Raw genomic sequence first — 19,514 nt, forward strand, 5'->3', positions numbered from 1 at the left:
TCTTCACAACAGACTTCTCAGCGGAACAGAAGTGGTTTACAAGGGATACTCTTCTCTCTTTCACACCTTTAACAGCAAAGGAGACTTGACCTTTTGCTATATTCCTACCTCCTTCTACTGTCATCTTATTCCACTTAGGACCTCACATCCATTTCACTTTGCCCGGCCCTTGCCCTGCATTCATCTTTCCCCTGCTTTACCCCACCATGGCACAAAGCAAGGAAGAGTGTTATTGCAGTAAAAATGGGGATTTCATCAAGTTCAGGGAGGTAATTTGGAGTAGTTTTAGTTGTGGCAAGGAACGGCATAGAACTATGAAAACCAGCATTACTGTGAGAGCAACTCAGAACTTCAAAGGGCCCTTTGAAGGAGACTATTGGTTTTGCTAACTCCCTACATGAGGGCTAATCCACAGCCAGTCCCTGTGCCCTATGTCCAGGCTGTGCTGTTCTGGCCAATGTGCTCCATTCCCCACTCCTATCTCCCCTCCTAGGTCAATGCTGCAGTAGGAAGAAGCTGTGGAGGACAACTATCATTGGAATTCCCATCCCCATATCCCCCAAACAACTTTGTGCCTACATCTCCAGCTACGTACCTTCTCAACATGGCTCAAGCCACTTGCGCTCACCCATAGCTTTAGCAATACAAGACTGCTGTTAAATGCTAATTGCTTACTAATGAAAACTAATCATCATGCAATTAAACTTTAATCACTAAGAAGCTGGCTGAGATCCAATCCGTAACAATGAAGTTTCATTAATAACTTTTTTCTAAAGTGCTCTATCCATGACGACTATCCTATACTTCATACAGAGTCCAGCTAAGTGTATGAAGTTGTTTCAAAAAAGTATTTTCTCTGTCAAGAAAGAAAAACTACCCAAAGCATAACAGTGTAAGAGTAGCATAGTTAAGATTTGCTGAAAAGGATGGTTTTAAAATTAAGATTGAAGGAACCCCAGCTCCTGGTTTCCTCCATAGCCTCAGGCAAAATGAGCATCACAAACAGAAGCTCTTTTCTCCAATTCTTGTCTCTGCAGAGTAACATTCTTTAAGGCAAAAACCTGAGTTTTAATTTTGCTGTAGTTTCTAAAATTATTACATGAATACTCATGACAGTTCAGTTTTATTTTTACTCATCTTTCTAAATCTAGGGAAATTAATCTAAGCTGTTTCAGAACACATTACTTAAATATACTGGGGTTTATAATGGGCAGATAAGATGAAAATTTACTTTTGAAAAGAAAAAAGTTTTAAATATAGAAATATTGTACTTAGTTGTTTTTTTGTTTTGTTTTGTTTTTTTATCTCACACCAACATTGGTGTCCGAGTTGTGCCTGCACCATTCCTACCCCTCTCCGGCTAATGCACAAAGCATTATGCTTATATAGCTTTTTATGAACTTGGTTTGCATTACAGTGTTTAGAGAGTTTTCCTTTATTATGAATGGTAGAGCATCAGTACAGTTGAAGTTTATTTTTACTTATTCAGTGATCAAAGGATTCAGGATAATGTTTATTTTAAAAATAAAATGCAGAAACTATTTTTTTATTTAAAAAGTCTTACAAAAGACAGAATGTAATTCTAATAATCCATACAATATTATATAACAGAAAGTAATGAATTCTTAACTCCAAAAATTAACCTCTCATCAAACTGAACAAGCAAAGAAAGATCCAAAACTAAATATTTTTTTTTCAAAATTGTTTAAAAGTTCGCATACAACTAGGCAAAAATGCAAATATAGACTATTTTCAACACAAAGGCACGGGGCAGAATAAACTTCTCGAGTTCCTGATTGTCCTTCAACACTTGTTAGTAGGATTCTTCTAATGAAGTTAAAGGGATACAGCTCAAGTAACTACCATCTGGAATTAGTCCATGTTAAAAAAAGTTAGTTCAGCTTAAGTTAACAGAACACCACAAAAACAGCACAACAACCATCCTCCCCAATTTTGGGGAATCTTAACAACCTTTTTGCCCGCACAGCTTAAAAATATACAAGCTAAAATGACACGTAAATGGAGTGTATGTACTCGCTATTAAGAATTTAGCAAGAGTTTGTAATATCTACGGTAACAGGCAACTTAAATCTTACAAGGACTGTGTGAGCCTGTGGATAGCTGGACAGAAGCACTAAAGCCTTGTTTAGAAGTCTCCTGCACAGAGAAGGCCCCATTCACATTTGGAAGAGCTTTTTAGAAATTAAAGTTACTTAAATATATTTTGAAATTATGTTGTACATAGATTTCAAGGATCCATGATGCTTTACAGAAAGGGCACAACTGTGGAATGAGCAAGCTGCTTTTTACATACAAGTTTCCAGTGTTCCTGGCTACAACTAATATAAGTGGTTAAACATCCTATTCTTTCCCAGCATTCTATTGTCAGTAAATCTATTTTCTGCTTTCCTCACTCCACATGCTAGACTAACAGTAAAATATAAACCCACATGCAGACACAAACATAATGCTCATACTTCGGGATAAACTAATGGCAAACAAGTCTGCTAGTAAAGATGCACAGAAATTGCTCATCTACTTACCCACCCTTCATTTCTCTCTGCCCCCACACAAAAGATCAATACTGGAAAAGTATTTTCCCAACATCATCTTTATGTTTGAGACTTCAACTAAACTGTACTTCTCGCCATCTATAATCCATGCTCACTAATATGTTGTACCAGTTTTACCCGATTTCTACTCACAGTAAAGCCAAGGAAAGCCACCTTCATTTCACAATGTAATTAATGGCTTCTAGTCACTCAGTATACCAATATACATGTATCAGAAACATCAATGTGGATTCTGTCTGCTCACCTCTGGCATCTGAAGCTTGTGATACCCATACACAGAGCTGCTGTGAGTTACAAAGTGCTGTAGCACTAGTCATTCACACTCCTACCAGAGGAAGGCAATGAATTGAGATACAACAGGGGCTCCTATCAGGTTCTCATCTCTGTGGCAGCACACTCTTACAGATCAGGAGTCATAACAGCACAGAGAGTTTCAGCAGCACAGCAGATGGCAATGCCCGAGAAAAATGAATCTGAAGTTCATTATTCAGCCTGTCTTTCAGAATTTCTTCTCCACCCATAATATCATGCTTCCTTATTTTTGTAACACTGCAGAAGAAAATTAAAGATGCTGCCATTTCCCGAGGAATGAAAATGAATGTTAAACTAATTATATTAAGGACTGTCTTCAAGAAAAAGCACATTTCCAGCAGGGGCAACTAGGTTTTTGCACATAGTCCATCAATGAAAACCAAGAACCGTACCACTTTACGGGTAATTGTAAAAGGTGCCTCAAGATTCTGTGTCATTCCACACTTGAGGGGATTAAAGCATACTAAAATCTGTTGCCAGAGATAAAAATAAGCAGTGTTCTCAATATACCCTTTTTAAACCACTGCTAATGGGCAGCTTTTAAATTCGTTACTGGTTTCCCTTTCCCCCCACAGTGAAAAATTAACAAGCTCCAGTGTCACTTCTTCCTACTCTGGAAATTTTTCCCTACTAGTACAGGTCTGGGTGTAAGAAACACAGGTTTTTCTTCCTGTGTTTGTCATGCATGTGGTCTTTGAAGCAGCAGATTACTATTTCAACTGAACCCTGACCTGATGCAGAATTTCACTTGAGGGGCCTTTTTTTTTTTTTTTTGAGGGGTGGGGGGGGTGGGGAGGGGAGGAATAGAGGTTTGGTTCTGCACATTTTTTCTTTTCTAAAAAGAAGGATAATGAATAAATGGCAAGCATTCATCTCCCAACACTCAGAAATAGTAGGACTGTGGGCCTAAACTACTTTCAAGTAGTGCTGGCACCGGGGCATGATTTCGTTTCATGGCTAACTTGATCTAATGGTTGTAACTACCAGCAGAAAGGGCCTTCCCTGTCAGACACAGCAAACAGTTCAGAACAGCCATCTGAATCTGCTTAATCTGGCACAAAGATCCCCTACCCCAAGCTAGTCTTCTGATGGATTAGCCAGCTAAAAATCAACCCACCGTGCAAATGCACAGTTGGCAGATCTAGCACAAGCAAAACAGTGGAAGCAAGCAGCTTGCAAAGAGCAAAAAGTAGGATCATGCGTCTTGACACCAATTCACTCCTAGGCTGGCTTATAGATAACAAAGCACACCTGTGCCAAATGAGACATTCACAATAAACTGACATCTTTAGACTCATGGTGCTACGCTACTCAGGTTTCTGGGGCTAAAAACTGTTTTGCCAGAGGTAGTTAACCTTCCACAATTTTCTCAGTTCATACCGATTCCCTAGTTCAAGCATTTGATTAGCCACGCAGTTAGGAACCTTTTAAAAGCAATTACTTACAGAATGTGAGAGTGTGTTTTTGTTAGACTTTGATTTCCCAGATCTGGGAATATAAATAGCTTAATTCCTAGTGATCCCTCTAGGCACCTTTCTTTACCCAATTTACAGCTAGGGTCCAGAAGAGTAGAGGTGAACAAAAGAAAATGGTTCTATGAAAGCAGACTAAACAAAACATTATAGACAGGCAATCCTTATTTCCTCTATGGTACAAATTTGCATAGATACCATACTGTGGAAGTCTAAGTGGTCAAGAACAACTTTTCTGTGTAAAACCAGAAGTCGTTCTCCATAGAATCTGGATAGTGTACATAAATCTATCTTCAGCTCTAAAGACACACTCAACGTAAGCCAAAAAACTGCTACTGCCCAACAGCAATGAAAAATTCAGATATCTAAGTTACCAATTTGCAAAGAAAGACAGACAGGAACTTCTGTGGGTTTTAAGAACTTTCTCCAAAGTCAGTCTGACCTTCTGAACAGGCTGTTAACAGTCCTAAAGGAGGCAGATTTCTCCTCTTGAAGTAAGCAGGAGGCTTTCAGAGATAATCCATGGAGTTGGACAAACAAAATTCCATTTTGGTGAGAGAAAGCCCAGAATCTCCTTCTATTATACTGTAGGTCATGGGCAGATTTTACCCTTCACTGCTTATTATTCTTAAGTTCTCCTGACTGAAGCCCAAGACAATCCTTTCAATAAGAAGCAACATAGGAAACAGGTTCCAAGGACTTCTTTCCATGTATAAGGATTAAAAGATTCCTCAAGCTAGGAACGAAGCAGAGATTGATGAGAAAAGCATTACATTCTTTAGACCTTTTCAAAAGAGATCTTTAAAAGAGGAATAAACAAGTATTCCTTTCACAGGGAAACAAGAGCTACATTTATCTTCAGCAAGGTCAATTCTTACAGTGGGGAAGGGGGAGAAGAAAAAAAACCTACACCAACCACAAGACTCCAAAACCCATAAGTAATACCTGTACTAAGCCAGAGCCTCTGCCTTGCAAAAAGCAGTGTTTTATAAAACACGTTTCCAAGAAACAACATACCACTCCTAGTGAACAACTTTTTAGAAAACAATAGAACTATTTTCTTTGATTCTGCAACTCAACCTAACACAAAGCACATTCTCTACATTGTTCTACTCTTCACTTACAGCTTAAACTTAATACCGACAATAAAGACCAATTCTTTAGAACATTAAATCTGCTGACAACTACTAAAGTAAACCATAATTTTGCTCGTTTCAAAGGTAACCAAGATTTCATCTTGCATGAAAGTTTCTCATGAATAGGAAAACAATGAGAAGATAAACAAGATAGGAAGCTGTTTCTTAAAAGTATTTATAGCAACTGCATGCAACTGTTAGTTTTCCAAACGTATAAATGCAAAGAAATGCTTGTCATGACTGTAAAAAGAGAGACAAAAAAAATGTCCAGAGGAAGAATATGGATGTATTTTCAAACCTGCTGCAAGATTCTTAGTATCAGAAGGCAAAGATCTTACCTGGTATCATTATAATCTGCTTTACCTAGTCTAAAACATGTGTCTGGCCACCTTCAATATTTGAAAGCATTTTATAGGCAACAGGATCATCCAGCACTAGGGGGACAGTATTTTTTTAGATCAAGACACTTCATTAACCTCGGAACCAAGAATGACTAACTGCAAGAAAGCCAGTTAGCACCCTTACTATGGTTTAACAAGCAGTTTAAGAGAGAAAGAGAAACTACTTGGCAGGTAGGTCCACCTGCTGGGGTAACTAAATTGAAACTTAAATTAAGGAGTATTAAGCCATTCTGCATCTGAAGCAGTCCAGTAAATCTGATCAGCTACTCATGTTCTCAGAACCAAGAAGCCTTCTAGAGTGGCCAGAATAGGAGGAACAACTTTTTGCCTTTGAGAAAGGCAGATTCTAGCACTTTGGAAACCAGCTGGACTGCCACTTAAAAGGTAATACATTCACACCATTTCCAGTCTAGGGTGAAATCAGACTTTAAGGAAAGGTCAACACTCAGGAGAGTCACTTCACAGTTTGATAAACCTTTTTAAGACAATACGTTCTTATCTCAAATTCTTCTAGAGCATTTAGTGTAAGTCGATCTTTCAGCAACCTCACAAATGTTAAGCCTTGAGATTGACTACGAAATTATTCTCAAAAAAGTGTAGCGAGACACAGACATTTATTCATATAAGGACCAGAAAATTCAACATAACAAGAAAAATGCTTCAAATTCCTTCCTGAATCTGGAAGGCAAGGATAAACAGAGGTGTCGGGGGGAGGGGGGAAATTATAAATTTCCATGTGAGAAAACAGGTGAGTTTGTGTGAGAAGAAATACAGGGAAGGTTACTTATGCCATTACCTCTACATCATGGTTCAATGGTTTATGGTCTAAGACTAGAAGTTTAAGTTTCTATGTCTATAGTAGGATGCTGCATAAGCAACAACAATAGAGCCAGATCTCTAATAGAAAAATAATATTTCAACTCCTTTAATGGTATGGATTCAGTTTAAATTTGGTGAGCATTTGCCCTTTGTGGGTATTACAAACAGTGTACAAAGATTTTAAATTATGGCAGTATTTCATTTGCAGAGAATATGTTACACACATGAATTATTCACTTGCAGGCTCACGACCCTTCATATACCATAAACTAATGTCCTTTCTTACCCTAGACCAAATCAAAGACCTAGACTCCTGTATGCTTGTGCACACATCTGTCTACTCTCTCCGGCTAGCAAGTAGTTACGTGATTTGCACATCTGCTTTTGCAGGACACTAGCACTGATGGACTGCACATCAGAGGGAACAAAAAGAAAACGCACTTGCAAATCAAGGAAGAGGTAAAGAAAGAGCATACGCAACAAGCATAAGAAGTCAGCCGTCTGAGCCAGAAGGCTATCCTCAGGCAGCAGGGCAAAAGAGTCTAGTTCAACAGAGCCTTCCCACTGCCTGGGGATGGCTTCTGGCAGGTACACCTCTGAATATCCTGACTGCAATCTTCATGTTGCACATTAACTGTCCCCTAACTGAAAGGGAGGATATACTGCTTCCAGAGAAGAATACAGCACTCAAATTTGCTACAATAGGATTAAAAGGTTAAGGAAAAAATAATGCTAGGAGAAAACCTATTCCATTATTTGTGACACAGGTGAAAGAGAAAGATGGATTACTCTCAGGATGCAATGCAGAAGAGCCCAGCATTCTGCTAGGATACTTTTTAATGTATTCGTATAAGACATTATCAGAATAAAGCACAAGAAACACACAAGAAAACAGTCCCTGCCTCTGAAAGTTTAGATTCTTATAATTAGATTAAAACCAGACCCAGACAGAACAGTGGAGAGCACCAAAATGCTACATATTACTTCCCATAAACAAAGTAAGCGTTATTTCTTACAGCCTTAAATACAAAGGATTAGGAAGAAATAACTTCATAATCAAACGAGAATGCGAATCTGAGTGACAAGAAAATCAGAACAAGATGGCAGACAGTGGAGTAAGGATGGTGTAGATTAAGAGCCACATTTTGAAGTGACAGTCTAAGAACTCACCATGAATTCAAGAACAATTTTTAAGTTTGCGGCAGAACACATCATGATTCTGGAGCAAAAAGGAAGCTTCACAAGACTCTAGAAAAAAGTGACCAGGTTATCAAAAGCTACCCAAAAGCATGGTATTCCAGGATAAAAAGAAGGAAAGCACAAGCAGAACTTCAATGAACCCCACACAAAAAGCTGGGAGTAATAAACAGCCTCTGCAAAAAACAGTGGAAAGAAAGGAGGTAATCAAAAGAGGACACAGACAGGAAACAAAGATGGAACAACACTTCCAAGAGCAGCACAGCTGATAGTGACAAATGCAGCTGACAGGGAAAGGAAAATGAAGTACTGGATCTGAACCTTAGCTAGGAAAAGATCACCATAAACACTGACTATAATTGTAGTAGAGCACAATTGAAGTTGCAGGACAAGAGCCCCAGACAATGCACTCAAAGCACTTTGAGATGAAAAAAGGAAAGGAAATTAAGAGGTAGTTGCAAAGGCAAGCAAGGCCACAGGCATTTTGTACAGTTCTTTTTTGAAAGAATGGAAAACACTCATGTCTACAGGTACTATCAGGGAAAAGCAAAGCTAGGAGTTGAGCAAGTGATTAAAGGAAAGAGGTAGAGAGAAAGGACACAAGGTTCAAGCAAGATAAGGAGATGTTCTTGTATGGTGCCATAAGGGCAGATGAAAGGGTTAAGAAGAGGAGAAAAACACGCCACCTTCTGTGACAAACATAACAGTTGGAAAATAGTGATAAAGGACAGGTCAAAGTGTATTCAGTCAGAAAGTCATTAAGATCCCATGCAGAGAAAGAACTAGATGTCAAACAACATGCAAAATCGATATAAAAATGTTGTGGTTAACAGGCTACTATTCAACAAGTTTGATTAAAGCCCACCAGCCTGGCATATTTCTGCCAGGCATACACCCTTTGCAGGTACAGGAACACAAAAAGGATGGCTGGAGGATAACTCAAGTGGTTCAAGAACTTGCATAAAAGACATCTGCTGTTGGGAAAACAAAAATCATAAATGAAACACACAAGCTAAAAACAGGGAAAAGGGAAAATCAGGCTGGAATGATCCAACTTCAAAATAGTGGTGAACTACAAGACATACAAAAGCACGGCCACATGGCAAGTAGAATCCAGAGGGTGGCGGAAATCCTGGAGGAAACCTTGCCATTATCAGAGACAAGAAATTCAGCAGTTGCATCAGAACTAGCATAAAGGCATGGCTTGATGAAAACCAAATGAAATTAACTGACTTTGTTTAATGAGAGGCTAGAAACAAGAATGCAGGCCTAATCAAGTTAGGGCAAAGAAGCATGTAATTACTGTCAAAGAACAGTGAGTGAAAATTCAGAACAAGCCAGGAATCAAACTTGAAAAGAAAAAGCTCACAGGGAAGAAACAAGCATGCTGGATGTAACAACACAGAGAGAAGAGAAGATAAAAAACAGATCCTAACGCTGTTTAGAAAAGGAAAAATCTGAAGGAGACAGGAGAAAGTAGTCTAGTGCCTCTTCCACAGTCTGGCCTAGGACAGAGAGCACAAAGCAAAAGGTAACCATAAAGAAAGGGATGCAGCACAGGGATGATGGCAAAACAAGCCACGTACATGTGGTTTTAAAGCATCAGCTTCTGTCTCAGAAAAATCAAGAATAGCAAGGATCTCCAACCACAAGCAGGCAGTTGTGAATAAAGTTTTCTCCTTGACCCTGCTTTGATTTTACCTACTTCTTTTCACTCATATACTCACACTTCGGAGAAAGTCAATTATCAGTATGATGTGCGACATAATTCATACTGAATTCATCAATACTAAACCCACCCATGATTCACTCAATGCTTACATACCTCTCTGCAATTCTACCCTATCCACTTTATAGCAACTGTAAATTTCTCCTACGGCTGTGTAATATGTATTACGTTCACGGAATAACTTACATTGGAAGAGACTCCTGCTAAAAGCAGAGCCAACTGAAGCTAAAACCAACTTCAGAGGTCAAGTGGGTTTTGCTTAGGGCTTTGTCCAGTCACATTTGTGCACCTCCAAAAACATATTCCACAGCTTCTCTATCATTCACCCTCCCTCAATCCGGTGTTTGACCACCTCCACTGTGAAATTTTTTGCCCAATACTGAACTGGAATTTTCTTTGTTGCAATTTGTGTCTGCTGCCACTTGTCCTTTCACTATATGACCCTAAGAAAAGCCCTAGAAAATACTAAATATCTAATAGGACAGAATAAGGAGGGGAAAAAAAGATCATTGTAGTCACGAGGAAGCCTTTGGACATCCAGAACTTTTAGTAGGTAATGAGCATCCAGCTTTTTGATGCCTGAAAAATTTGTCTGGGCAGGTGCGGCAGAGATCTAAATGAGGCCATCAAAAGGACATCACTAGACATTTATTTAAGATGAAAGATTATTGTTAAGACACAGGAAAACCAAGAAACAATAGTATTCCAAATGGTATGCATACTGCAAATGAAAAAAATAATTTTGTATAGTAAGGTTAGGTACTCACCATCTCTCTTGCAATCTCCACAGCTTCCTGCAGCCCATAGAGCCTGCCACAGACCAGGTAGATCCCATTGGCCCAGAGAATACAACCCTCATGGACCCAAAATTCATTGCTGTCAAGAGGTAGTTCAGGAATTTGTAACTCCAGCTCAGTGCCACCTTCTGAAGTGGGCATAGAGGGTTTTGTGTCCAAAGGAGTCTTTTCACCACCACTGCCACCATCAGTGGTTGCTTTTTTACAAGAAGCTCCCCTTGAAAGTGACCGAGAGGCTCCGCTACAGTCCTCAGAGCGGTGCCGCCTCTTAAAGCGGGGATGAGCAGCTAGGCTTCTTTGTTCCTTCTGTTGTTGCTGTTCCTCCTCCTCTTCCGTATCTGTCTTGGAACCATTAGAAGCACTTTTGTGCCGTACCTTGACTTTGCTCTGCATTTCCGTGGCCCTCTTTGGAGGTGGGTTCTTGGGCAAGGTGGCTGCGTAATCCTGGGGGTAGAAAGGACCAAAGAGGTCACCCATGTTGCGATAGCTGGCCCATTTGCCACACAGGCAGCAAACCAGATGCCCTAAGACAGAAGACTCTGTTACTACAGGGCCCTGCAGCATGAAAGTTGAGGTGGGCAGCACTTTGCTCTCTGCGTTGCTAGGAGGGGGTGTTGAAGACCTCTGTCCTTTCCGACCCCTCACCAATTTGTTCTGCTCCTCTTCCTCTGCATTAATGATTGTGCACACAGCGCCTAATTCACACTTGTTTACCACATGAATATAAGGGAAAAAGGACTTGTTCTTGGAGTCAGTTTTATCTACAGACTGGGTAGCATATTTAAGCTTGATCTCTGGTTCTTGAGGCTCCACAATTGGAGCAGCACGTCTAGGCTTCCGTTTCCGTGGCTGCGCTGCAGGTTTTCGCCTCTCCCTCCTTTGCCTCTTCGGCTTTGGCTCACCACCACCTACCCCTTCTGAAGACTGTGAAGGTACTGGTGGGGGTGGTGGGGGCGGTGGCAGTTGCTGCTGTTGTTGCTGCTGCTGCTGCTGCTTCTTCTGCTTGTTCACGCTCCCAATTGGCCTCCCCTTTTTCTTTCCAGAGGGAAAATATCCCTTTGGAGGGAAACCATCTGGCTTGGGTGAAATGTTTGTCACATCTCCATCTTTTTCCTCAGACTTTGGATTTGATTCAGAAGTAAACACACTCGAAGGGGAAATTGTTTTTGAGTCTGAAAAGGTCAGAGATCCACCTCCACTTACAGATCCATCAGACCTTCCCTGACCACCTGACTTCTGAGAAGGTGGTGGTGCTGCACTGGATCCTGCTCCTTCTTTACCAATACTGGCAGTTTCAGGGACCTCTTTCTTGGTTTTATCATCCTCACTGCTTTGCCACTCTTCTGAAGATCTTGGAACAGTTATTTCACCAGTTGTATCCTGGCTTGCTGGCCCCACTTGATCTGATGATATCTCTCCTTTTCTCTTCTCAGCCTCTGGTCCATGTCCAGACACACCTCCCCCTTCAGGTCCACTCTTAAGGGACAGGATGTCATCAAGAGTGACAGTATCTGCACCAGTTTCAGCACTGTTGGTAGAAACACTTCTCCTAATATTGGGGGATGTAATTTTTTGAACAATAGCTTCCAGTTTTAATCCTCGCCCCTTTCTTGGGGGCAATATTTTGGTCTTAGCCGGGCTTGTGAGGGAAACAGCAGGGCAATTCCTATTATCAGGACTTGGCAGGTCCTTGAAGGAATCACCCTTTGCTACTGACTTGCCAACATCTTGGCTTTGAGATGAATGGGCATAGGAGTTGTATGTTTTATCAGTTCCTTCTTTTGCTGAAGTCATCAGTCGCCCTTTATCTTCACTGCCACTGTTCTTCATATCCTGTGGCTGTCTTTTGGTAGGGATGGGCGAGATGAAAGAACGGACTCTTCTCCTCATAATTAATGGATTTTGAGGAGACTGGTCTTCCTGGCCAGGGAGCCTGAGCATGGCGTTACTAGGCTTGGGCAGATCTGTAGATTCCTCTCGTCGATGCCCATCGCTTTCTTGAGGACAAAATCTTTTTTGGTTGGCTGCTCCGAGAGGGCCACTGCTTTTGGCAGGAGAAGTTTGCCGAGAGAGGTCCCAACCAGATTCGTGATGCTGCAACTTCTGGTTGCCATGTTTCAGTTCAGTGCATTTGCTCTGAGTACTGTCACTCCCCATAACACAGCGCCCAACTTCCTGGCTTCCAGTATCATGATAAGAGCTACCTTGAAGGTACATCATTCCATCCTTGTCATTTTTTAAGGGACTCCTTACTCTTTCCAGAAACTGCTGTTGTCTTGGGCTCTTCCTCGCTCCTTCCTGCCTGTGCTGAGCTGCAGCAATCACACCCTGAGCAGTGCTGCTTGCCCAATCTTTGTATTCTTCCTGCTGTTGCTGGTATATCTGTCTCTTGTAATGATACTGGGAATTTAAACTCTGGTTAGGGTCACCAAAAGCATGAGGCCTAGCATTTGTGTGATATGCTGAAGCCAAAGATGGGCCTTCTGAATTCTGAGGGTAAGCAGAATGCAAGGAACCTCTGTTAACTCTTTCAGATAGTGTCATGTGTGGGTTCATGTGATGCAGATCTGTCCCTGGGCCTCTGCTTCTGCCTGGTGACATTTTCAGCTTATCAGCAAGGTCCTGAAACTGAGAAGGTGATTTACCCCTGCTGCTTCCAGTTCTGCCAGGTGCTCGTCTCATTTGTGTTGATCTGCTGTCCTGCTGGGGAATGTAATCTGGAGCAGCATCGGAGACTGCAGCTCCAGGGCTAGCGTTGCCTCGGAAAGATTCATGCTTGATGCCAGCAGGATGACAATGGTCTCCTGTTTTTTTATTATTGAGACTAGCTGAGCTCTTTGACTGTTCAAAATCTTCTTCTTTTATTTGCCCACTGTGAGCTTTCATCTTTGTTTCCATGGATACTAAACCACCAGGGAGTATTACTGACTGACTTAAACCAGGGGCAAGACGTTCACTCCTTCCACTTCTGGCCTCAGGACCCATGTGCCCCATTGGGTGAGGGCCAGGATCTCTGACAAGTTGCCTTAATGGAGATATGTCACAGATCACTGATCTCCTCTCTGAGAGTGCTCCTCCTTCATGGGCAGAAGACTGAGACTCCACATCAAACTTTCTAGCAATAGGGTAATCAGCTAGATTTATCTGCTTCATGTCAGAAGCTGTGCCGCTAGACTTCCTATCCCACGGACCCCAGTGAGGGCCTTCCAGGAGAGACCCCATACTTTTATTTAAGAGGCCTCTATTGGTCAATTCATTGGTTTGACTAATTAAGATATTGGGCCTCATGGCTCCCTCTAAACTCCCAGCCATCCCAGAATGCTCTTGTGCATTCCTAGAATACCTTCTGTCTGGATGATGGTGGTACCCCTGTAAGACCTCCTGTAGGAGGCTAGGAAACTTCTCATTCCGGCCTTTGCGCTCACTGTGCCCTGGAAAATCCCCTTTTTCTTGACCAGAAGGATACTGTGGAAAGCCACCAATATTTCTCTGTATGCCAGCTGCTATACTATCCTTGTAGCTGTATCTTAAACTACCAGGAGATTTGGAAGGTTCTGTTCTTGCAGGAAAATTTGGCCCAACAACTGCATGACCAGGCTGGCTGTTCCCCTCTCCATTGTGGTTAGTGTTATCTCCACTTTTGCTCCCTTTACTTCCTCCTTGAGTTTCTGCCTGTGCCCCTGTATGCCCAGCTTCTTTCGTTCCACTAGCACTAGCTGGTGCCTGAGTGGCTGTGGAAGCATCTTCTTGTGCAGGTTTATCTTGTCCGCCTGACTTTTCTACTCTTCCTGTCATGGCTTCCCGGGAAACAATCACCCCAACTGCCTTTTCATTCACTTTTGGGGCATTTTCCACGGCCACTACAGCTTCCTTCCCATCAGGGGAGGCCACCTCTTCCCTAGCTGCTGGGCTGCTGCTGAGTTTTGATGGCTCATTCTGAGAGCCTTGTGCTGGTGAGGAGTTGGATCCCTCCAAGTTACCCCCTTTGTAAGTGTTGTCTGAGCTGGTGCTTTGGCCACTCAGCTGTCTCACCCTTTCCCCATGATCCTCTGAACTACTGGAACAGCCACCATCAAGGGACTCTGCCAGGGGAGACTTGAGTTGCTCTTCTGCCTGAGAGGAGCCTTCTGAGTTGGTGCAGCTGTCAGCCTTCTTTGACGAGGATGACCTTTTGGAATTTTTCTTCTGAGGTGCCAAGGCATCCGAAAGCAACATGTGCTGGACTGTATTGGGCAGATTGGCCACTTGAGAACTAAGAGCACTCAGGCTGCTCAGCCCTGGATCTGTGAGCCTTTTTTCCTGCAGTCCTTCCAGCCCAAACCCTTTGAATCCCCCTGCATGAGCATTGGGGCTTGGCATCATAGATGGCGTAGGACTAAGCTGAGGCATCATCTGCAGAATTCGGTTTCTAGAACCCATAGACATGTTGCCTTGCCCACACTGGAGATTTTCTCCACCTGGCATGAGTGGAGAAGGGGTAGAGCTGCAGCTTGGAGACTGAACCACAGATGCTGCAGGAGATGGATTAGAGATTGGACTGAAGTTTTGGTGGAACTGCATCGGTGACCTTACAGGAACTTCAGTCTGGCTGTACTGTCCCACTTGACTTTGAAGAGAGAGCTTGGTGGCAGCATTTGAATACTGCATTACATGCTGAGGTGGGTGCTGTTGCTGCTGCCCCTGTTGCCCACTTTGGGGCAGCTTAGACTGCTCGAAGCTTTTCATCGGTTGAGTCTGAAAGCTGTAGTTTGACTGGGTCCCATATGCCTGTGCATTGGAACCCACAGCATGACCTTCATACTGCGACCCAGAATTCACACTGTAGCTTCCATCATAGTTCTGTCCTGACTGGCCAAAACGCTGCGGGGAGGGGAAAGAGGAGGATGATGACGATGAAGGTGGCTGATAGTGTTGGCTGAACTGACCCACTCGTAATTGGTACCCAGAAGCAGAGGAAGGCAGGGTGGATGGACGCTGCATTGGCTGCAAGTGTGAGGTGCTAGAAGCAGACTGGCTGGAAGCCTGGGGTAAAGGCTGATGAGATTGATAGATCTGCTGTCTCAGCTGCTGCACCTGCTGCTGCTGACCAGAAGCCTGCTGCTGATACTGGGCACTCCCTGGAGAAAAAGGACCAGTATAATCCTGTTGATAGTGTGATACACCCCCAAGGGTTGAATGCTGTGTTTGAAACTGGCCCACATGTCCCTCACTCCCATACTGACTCCCAAAGCTACCCCCTTGAGGGGGCCCATAGCTCTGTACTGGTCCAGAAGGCCTGCGCTGAGGTGGCTGCTGCCCTCCTGACACCACTGGATCTTTGTTGGCAGCCATATAGTAAAACTCTCCTGCTTCTTTTCTGAAACCTTGGTAGCTCTGATGGCCAGAGCTCTCACCAGGCATTGCTGTAGAGGCTCCTGTTGCTCCACGACGTCCACTGCCAGCACCTCCTCCAAAGCTCTGGAACATCTGGGCCTGCTGGCGAGGGCTGAACTCTTCCAGTCGGGATGAACCGTGCACTTCCTGTGGGTAGCTCTGCTGGTTTCCGTGATAACTACTTTGCTCCCGAAAGGACTGCATGCTGTTCAGCAGCAGAGCGGCAGCTCAAAAGCCCTCCTAAATGGGAGAGAGAGAAAGAGAGAGAGAAAAAAAAAAAGGTATAGCACCCATATCGTAGCAGTCACATCAATACCACTGCTCAATTTCACTGTTTTAATAGTAATTAAAATTTAGTATTTGTCTCCTACTTTCTGGTACATTAATGTGTATCCCCTCTCCTTGCAACTTTCCAACCTTCTAGGTAGTGCAAGTAAGAGGAGTCACTCACTTTCAAGAAAATACAAGTCAGTGGCGTACTACCAGCTGGGAGTGCATTTTCAGCATTAGTATTTCCCCAGTCATTTACCTACTTGGTTTGTTTATGTGCCCCTGAAGAAACAAACTTCCCACAGTATTTTGCAAAGCAAAGGATAACAATCCCCACCCTCCAGCTATTCCCTATGGTGAATACCAAAGTAATCAAGTATTTTGTTACAATGTTTTAAAGATGCAACAAGTACCCTGCAACGCTCTCAAACCACACTCCATCTACTATAGGAATGATATCCAAGGTCCACATTTCACTCTGGGAAAAATCGCTATTGCAAAACAGTCAAGATACCATTGGCCAAAGCTCAAACCAAGATACTCCCATGAAAAGGATCTATGGGAACCTGTGAAAGAACTGACACCAGCACACGCAAAGACATCTGCTCCGTGCTCTGGTCCTGCCTACTCCAGTGACACTTTCAGGTGAAAACCGCCACAGCAAGACAACACATTGTATTTTCCCCCACCATCTGCTTTGTTTTAAAAGATGGAAAGTCCACTGTATTTGAGAAGAAGGGTCTACACCTTCATCCCTTAAGAGTTTAATATTACCTTGAATGAAACCTAACTGAAAACATGTCAGCCAGAATACATATTTTGGAACACCATGTATGATCATCTGCATTTACATTATCAACTCCTAAGCAAATGCACTTCAGGAAGGCTCCTGTATGTACTTCAATCTATTATTCAGTGTGTGGAATCATGACTCATCCTCAAGGACTGGAACACAGCTGCAAAATGTTTGGGGACCCTGGCTAGTCCCTCTGTAAAAGCCTGACATATCACTAGATGCATTAAGAAAAGTATGGTAATGAACAAGTATATACATATACACTTCTTTGATTTATTTAAATAAACCAATTAACAGATGACAAAAGCATTTAATTTCTGAAACACTTTGTGGTTTTCTCTTCCTGAAAACAAACTGGATAAAGCCACCTGGAGAAACTCCTTCCTTTACATAAGTGTTAAGACAATGCTCACACTTTTCCAGGAAACAGAACCCCGACTTCTCAGATGGAGGACTTCCTGGAAGACTTGCCTGCATTATGTGTTGTCATTTAGCCATGTTTGGTGCTTGCCACATTCAACTGAACTCACTCAGAATTAAAGTCAAGTTTTTCTCTTAGAAGTTTTGTTCAAGTCGCAGATCACCAAAGAGTCCCAAGGAAATAGGCATCCAAATGAGATGCAGGCAATGTCTGGCATCATGCTCTTTTTCCCATCTGCCTCTCAAGTTTTGGTAGGCTTTTTTTTAAAAAAAATATTAATACGTATGTTATATACAGAAGGCTCTAACTCTATCATTATCATCTTCAGAAAGGCACCTTGGATATATCTGGGTTTCTACTATCTGTTTGGGCATGCAGGCTACAGAACACACACAAAAACCTCCACTGCAATGCATGTCTCCACCGCCCCCCTCTGCTAACTCAAAGGCATCTTTGCATTGCAGCCTTAGTCGGCTTGATGTCCACAAGAATGTTACTGAAATGCTTATCACAATCAGAAGGGAACTTTCATATTGTTAATACTTCCAACTCTGTCTAGGAAGTCAGCTTTACTGCTGTTTTAATCTTATACTCCAAGTGTCATACTGTAAGAGTGTTCTGCTGAGCTTCCACTTTTTTAGCGTGTATTACATGAGTAACACTTCTATGAATGCCACACTGTGCTAATCCATCCAGTTTGGGCATCTTATGGATAAACCCCTCATTTTTCTGAATTACTCCCTTTCACATTTCATCACTTTGAAGCTCCTGCCCTCAACACTACGATACCCCACACAAGCACCTTTCTCTTTTTTTGTATTACTTGCTGTTAAGGTGAAAAATGAGACAAAAAATAAAAGCAGGAAAGAAAGCGTATATACAAGTAGAAGGAAGTTATCAAACTAAAGGCAGGAGGACATCTACTGTTGTAGAAAGCAGCTTCTCTAGATAAGCAGTTTAGGGTTCTGCAATCGGCAACATTCACGTGCTATGAAGACTGCATGCATGCCCTGGCAGTCACATGCTTTGCATCTTCTTCTCATGAAAGCAACACTTCCATCTTCATCACAAGCCCAGTCTCTCGCAGAATCTCAGACAAATGTTTTAAAATATTACTTTAATGCAGCTTACTTTGCATTGTCTGAACAAGGTCTCAGGAAGCCTCTTTCACATTACATCATACAAAAACTTTGATCACTGATGATACTCATTCTTCTCTAATACTAACAAAGGCTTGAAAATTGCTAATATATAGTAGCAATGCTAGGAAACATGCTTAAGACCTCCTCGGTATTAAAAAAGAATAATTTTAATTACATAATGGAACAGAAACAGCATAAGATACCTTCAGAAACACAGATCCAGTAAAGGTCAACCTGAGGCACAAATTCCTATCCTCCATAATCTCATCCAATCACATAATATTTATTTAGTCCAGAAGATACATACACTTAAAACAGGAAGAACATGTTTTTCTCCTTAAATCTATTTATTTTTTTTAAATCTTGAATTTTACCCTGACAAATAAACAAAGTTTTCATCAGGAGAGCTTAAATTACTGGTGCCCTAAGCAAATGCTTTCCATTTTCGTGTCTCCTGGAGAATACTTGCTCTGAGTATCTCAAGGAGCTTTAGTAGAATCAGTAGAATGTCAGGAGAAAAAAAAAAAGGGGGGGGGGGGGGGGGAGAAAAAAGAAATGGTTTTTCATTAATAACAGGAGTAAGAAAAGACATGAGATGCTTCAATCCATTATATCATTGATAACTTAAGACATATAGTACATTTCCTGTTACTAATGTACTATAAATATAGGACTATTACAATTACTATTGTAATAATTTCTCTTAATAACAGCACTGTAAAGTGCTTAGATCGAAGTGCTATGTTCTCAGCAAAACCACCAAGAATAATTCCATGAGCAAGCCTTGTTAACAAAATAGATTCAGACAGATGAGGCCTTCAAAGTCTACCTAGATCCACAAGAAAAAAATATATTTGATTAGATTTTTACTGGACGCCTTTAAAGAAAACATTTTCAGTTGGTACATACCCCTCCACATACACCAGCTGCCAACTAGAGGGTACGATACAATCATATAAAACTCTGTAACAGTGGTACACCTCTGTAATCCCACCCCTAGCAGAAGGGGCAAAGTCCTCCAAAAAAGTGCTCCATGAAGAGCCACAAATTACACACATTTACAGTATTTTCCAACA

At 42.0% G+C, this 19,514-nt stretch overlaps 1 protein-coding gene across 10 annotated transcripts in view; it reads right to left on the minus strand.

Moving 5' to 3' along the window:
* TCF20 (transcription factor 20) overlaps positions 1 to 19,514 on the minus strand; it is a 135,504-nt gene that overhangs the window by 28,968 nt on the left and 87,022 nt on the right. For 9 of the 10 annotated variants that reach the window (XM_080393090.1, XM_080393084.1, XM_080393088.1 and 6 more), the window contains one exon: positions 10,407 to 16,049. In XM_080393090.1, the coding sequence (XP_080249216.1) occupies positions 10,407 to 16,013 (5,607 nt within the window). In that variant the 5' untranslated portion in view covers positions 16,014 to 16,049. The remainder of the gene's footprint in view (positions 1 to 10,406; positions 16,050 to 19,514) is intronic. The other variant, XM_080393085.1, reaches the window with a different exon arrangement.

This window comes from Falco punctatus, assembly GCF_963210335.1.
Source record: "Falco punctatus genome assembly, chromosome: 6".
NCBI lineage: Eukaryota > Metazoa > Chordata > Aves > Falconiformes > Falconidae > Falco > Falco punctatus.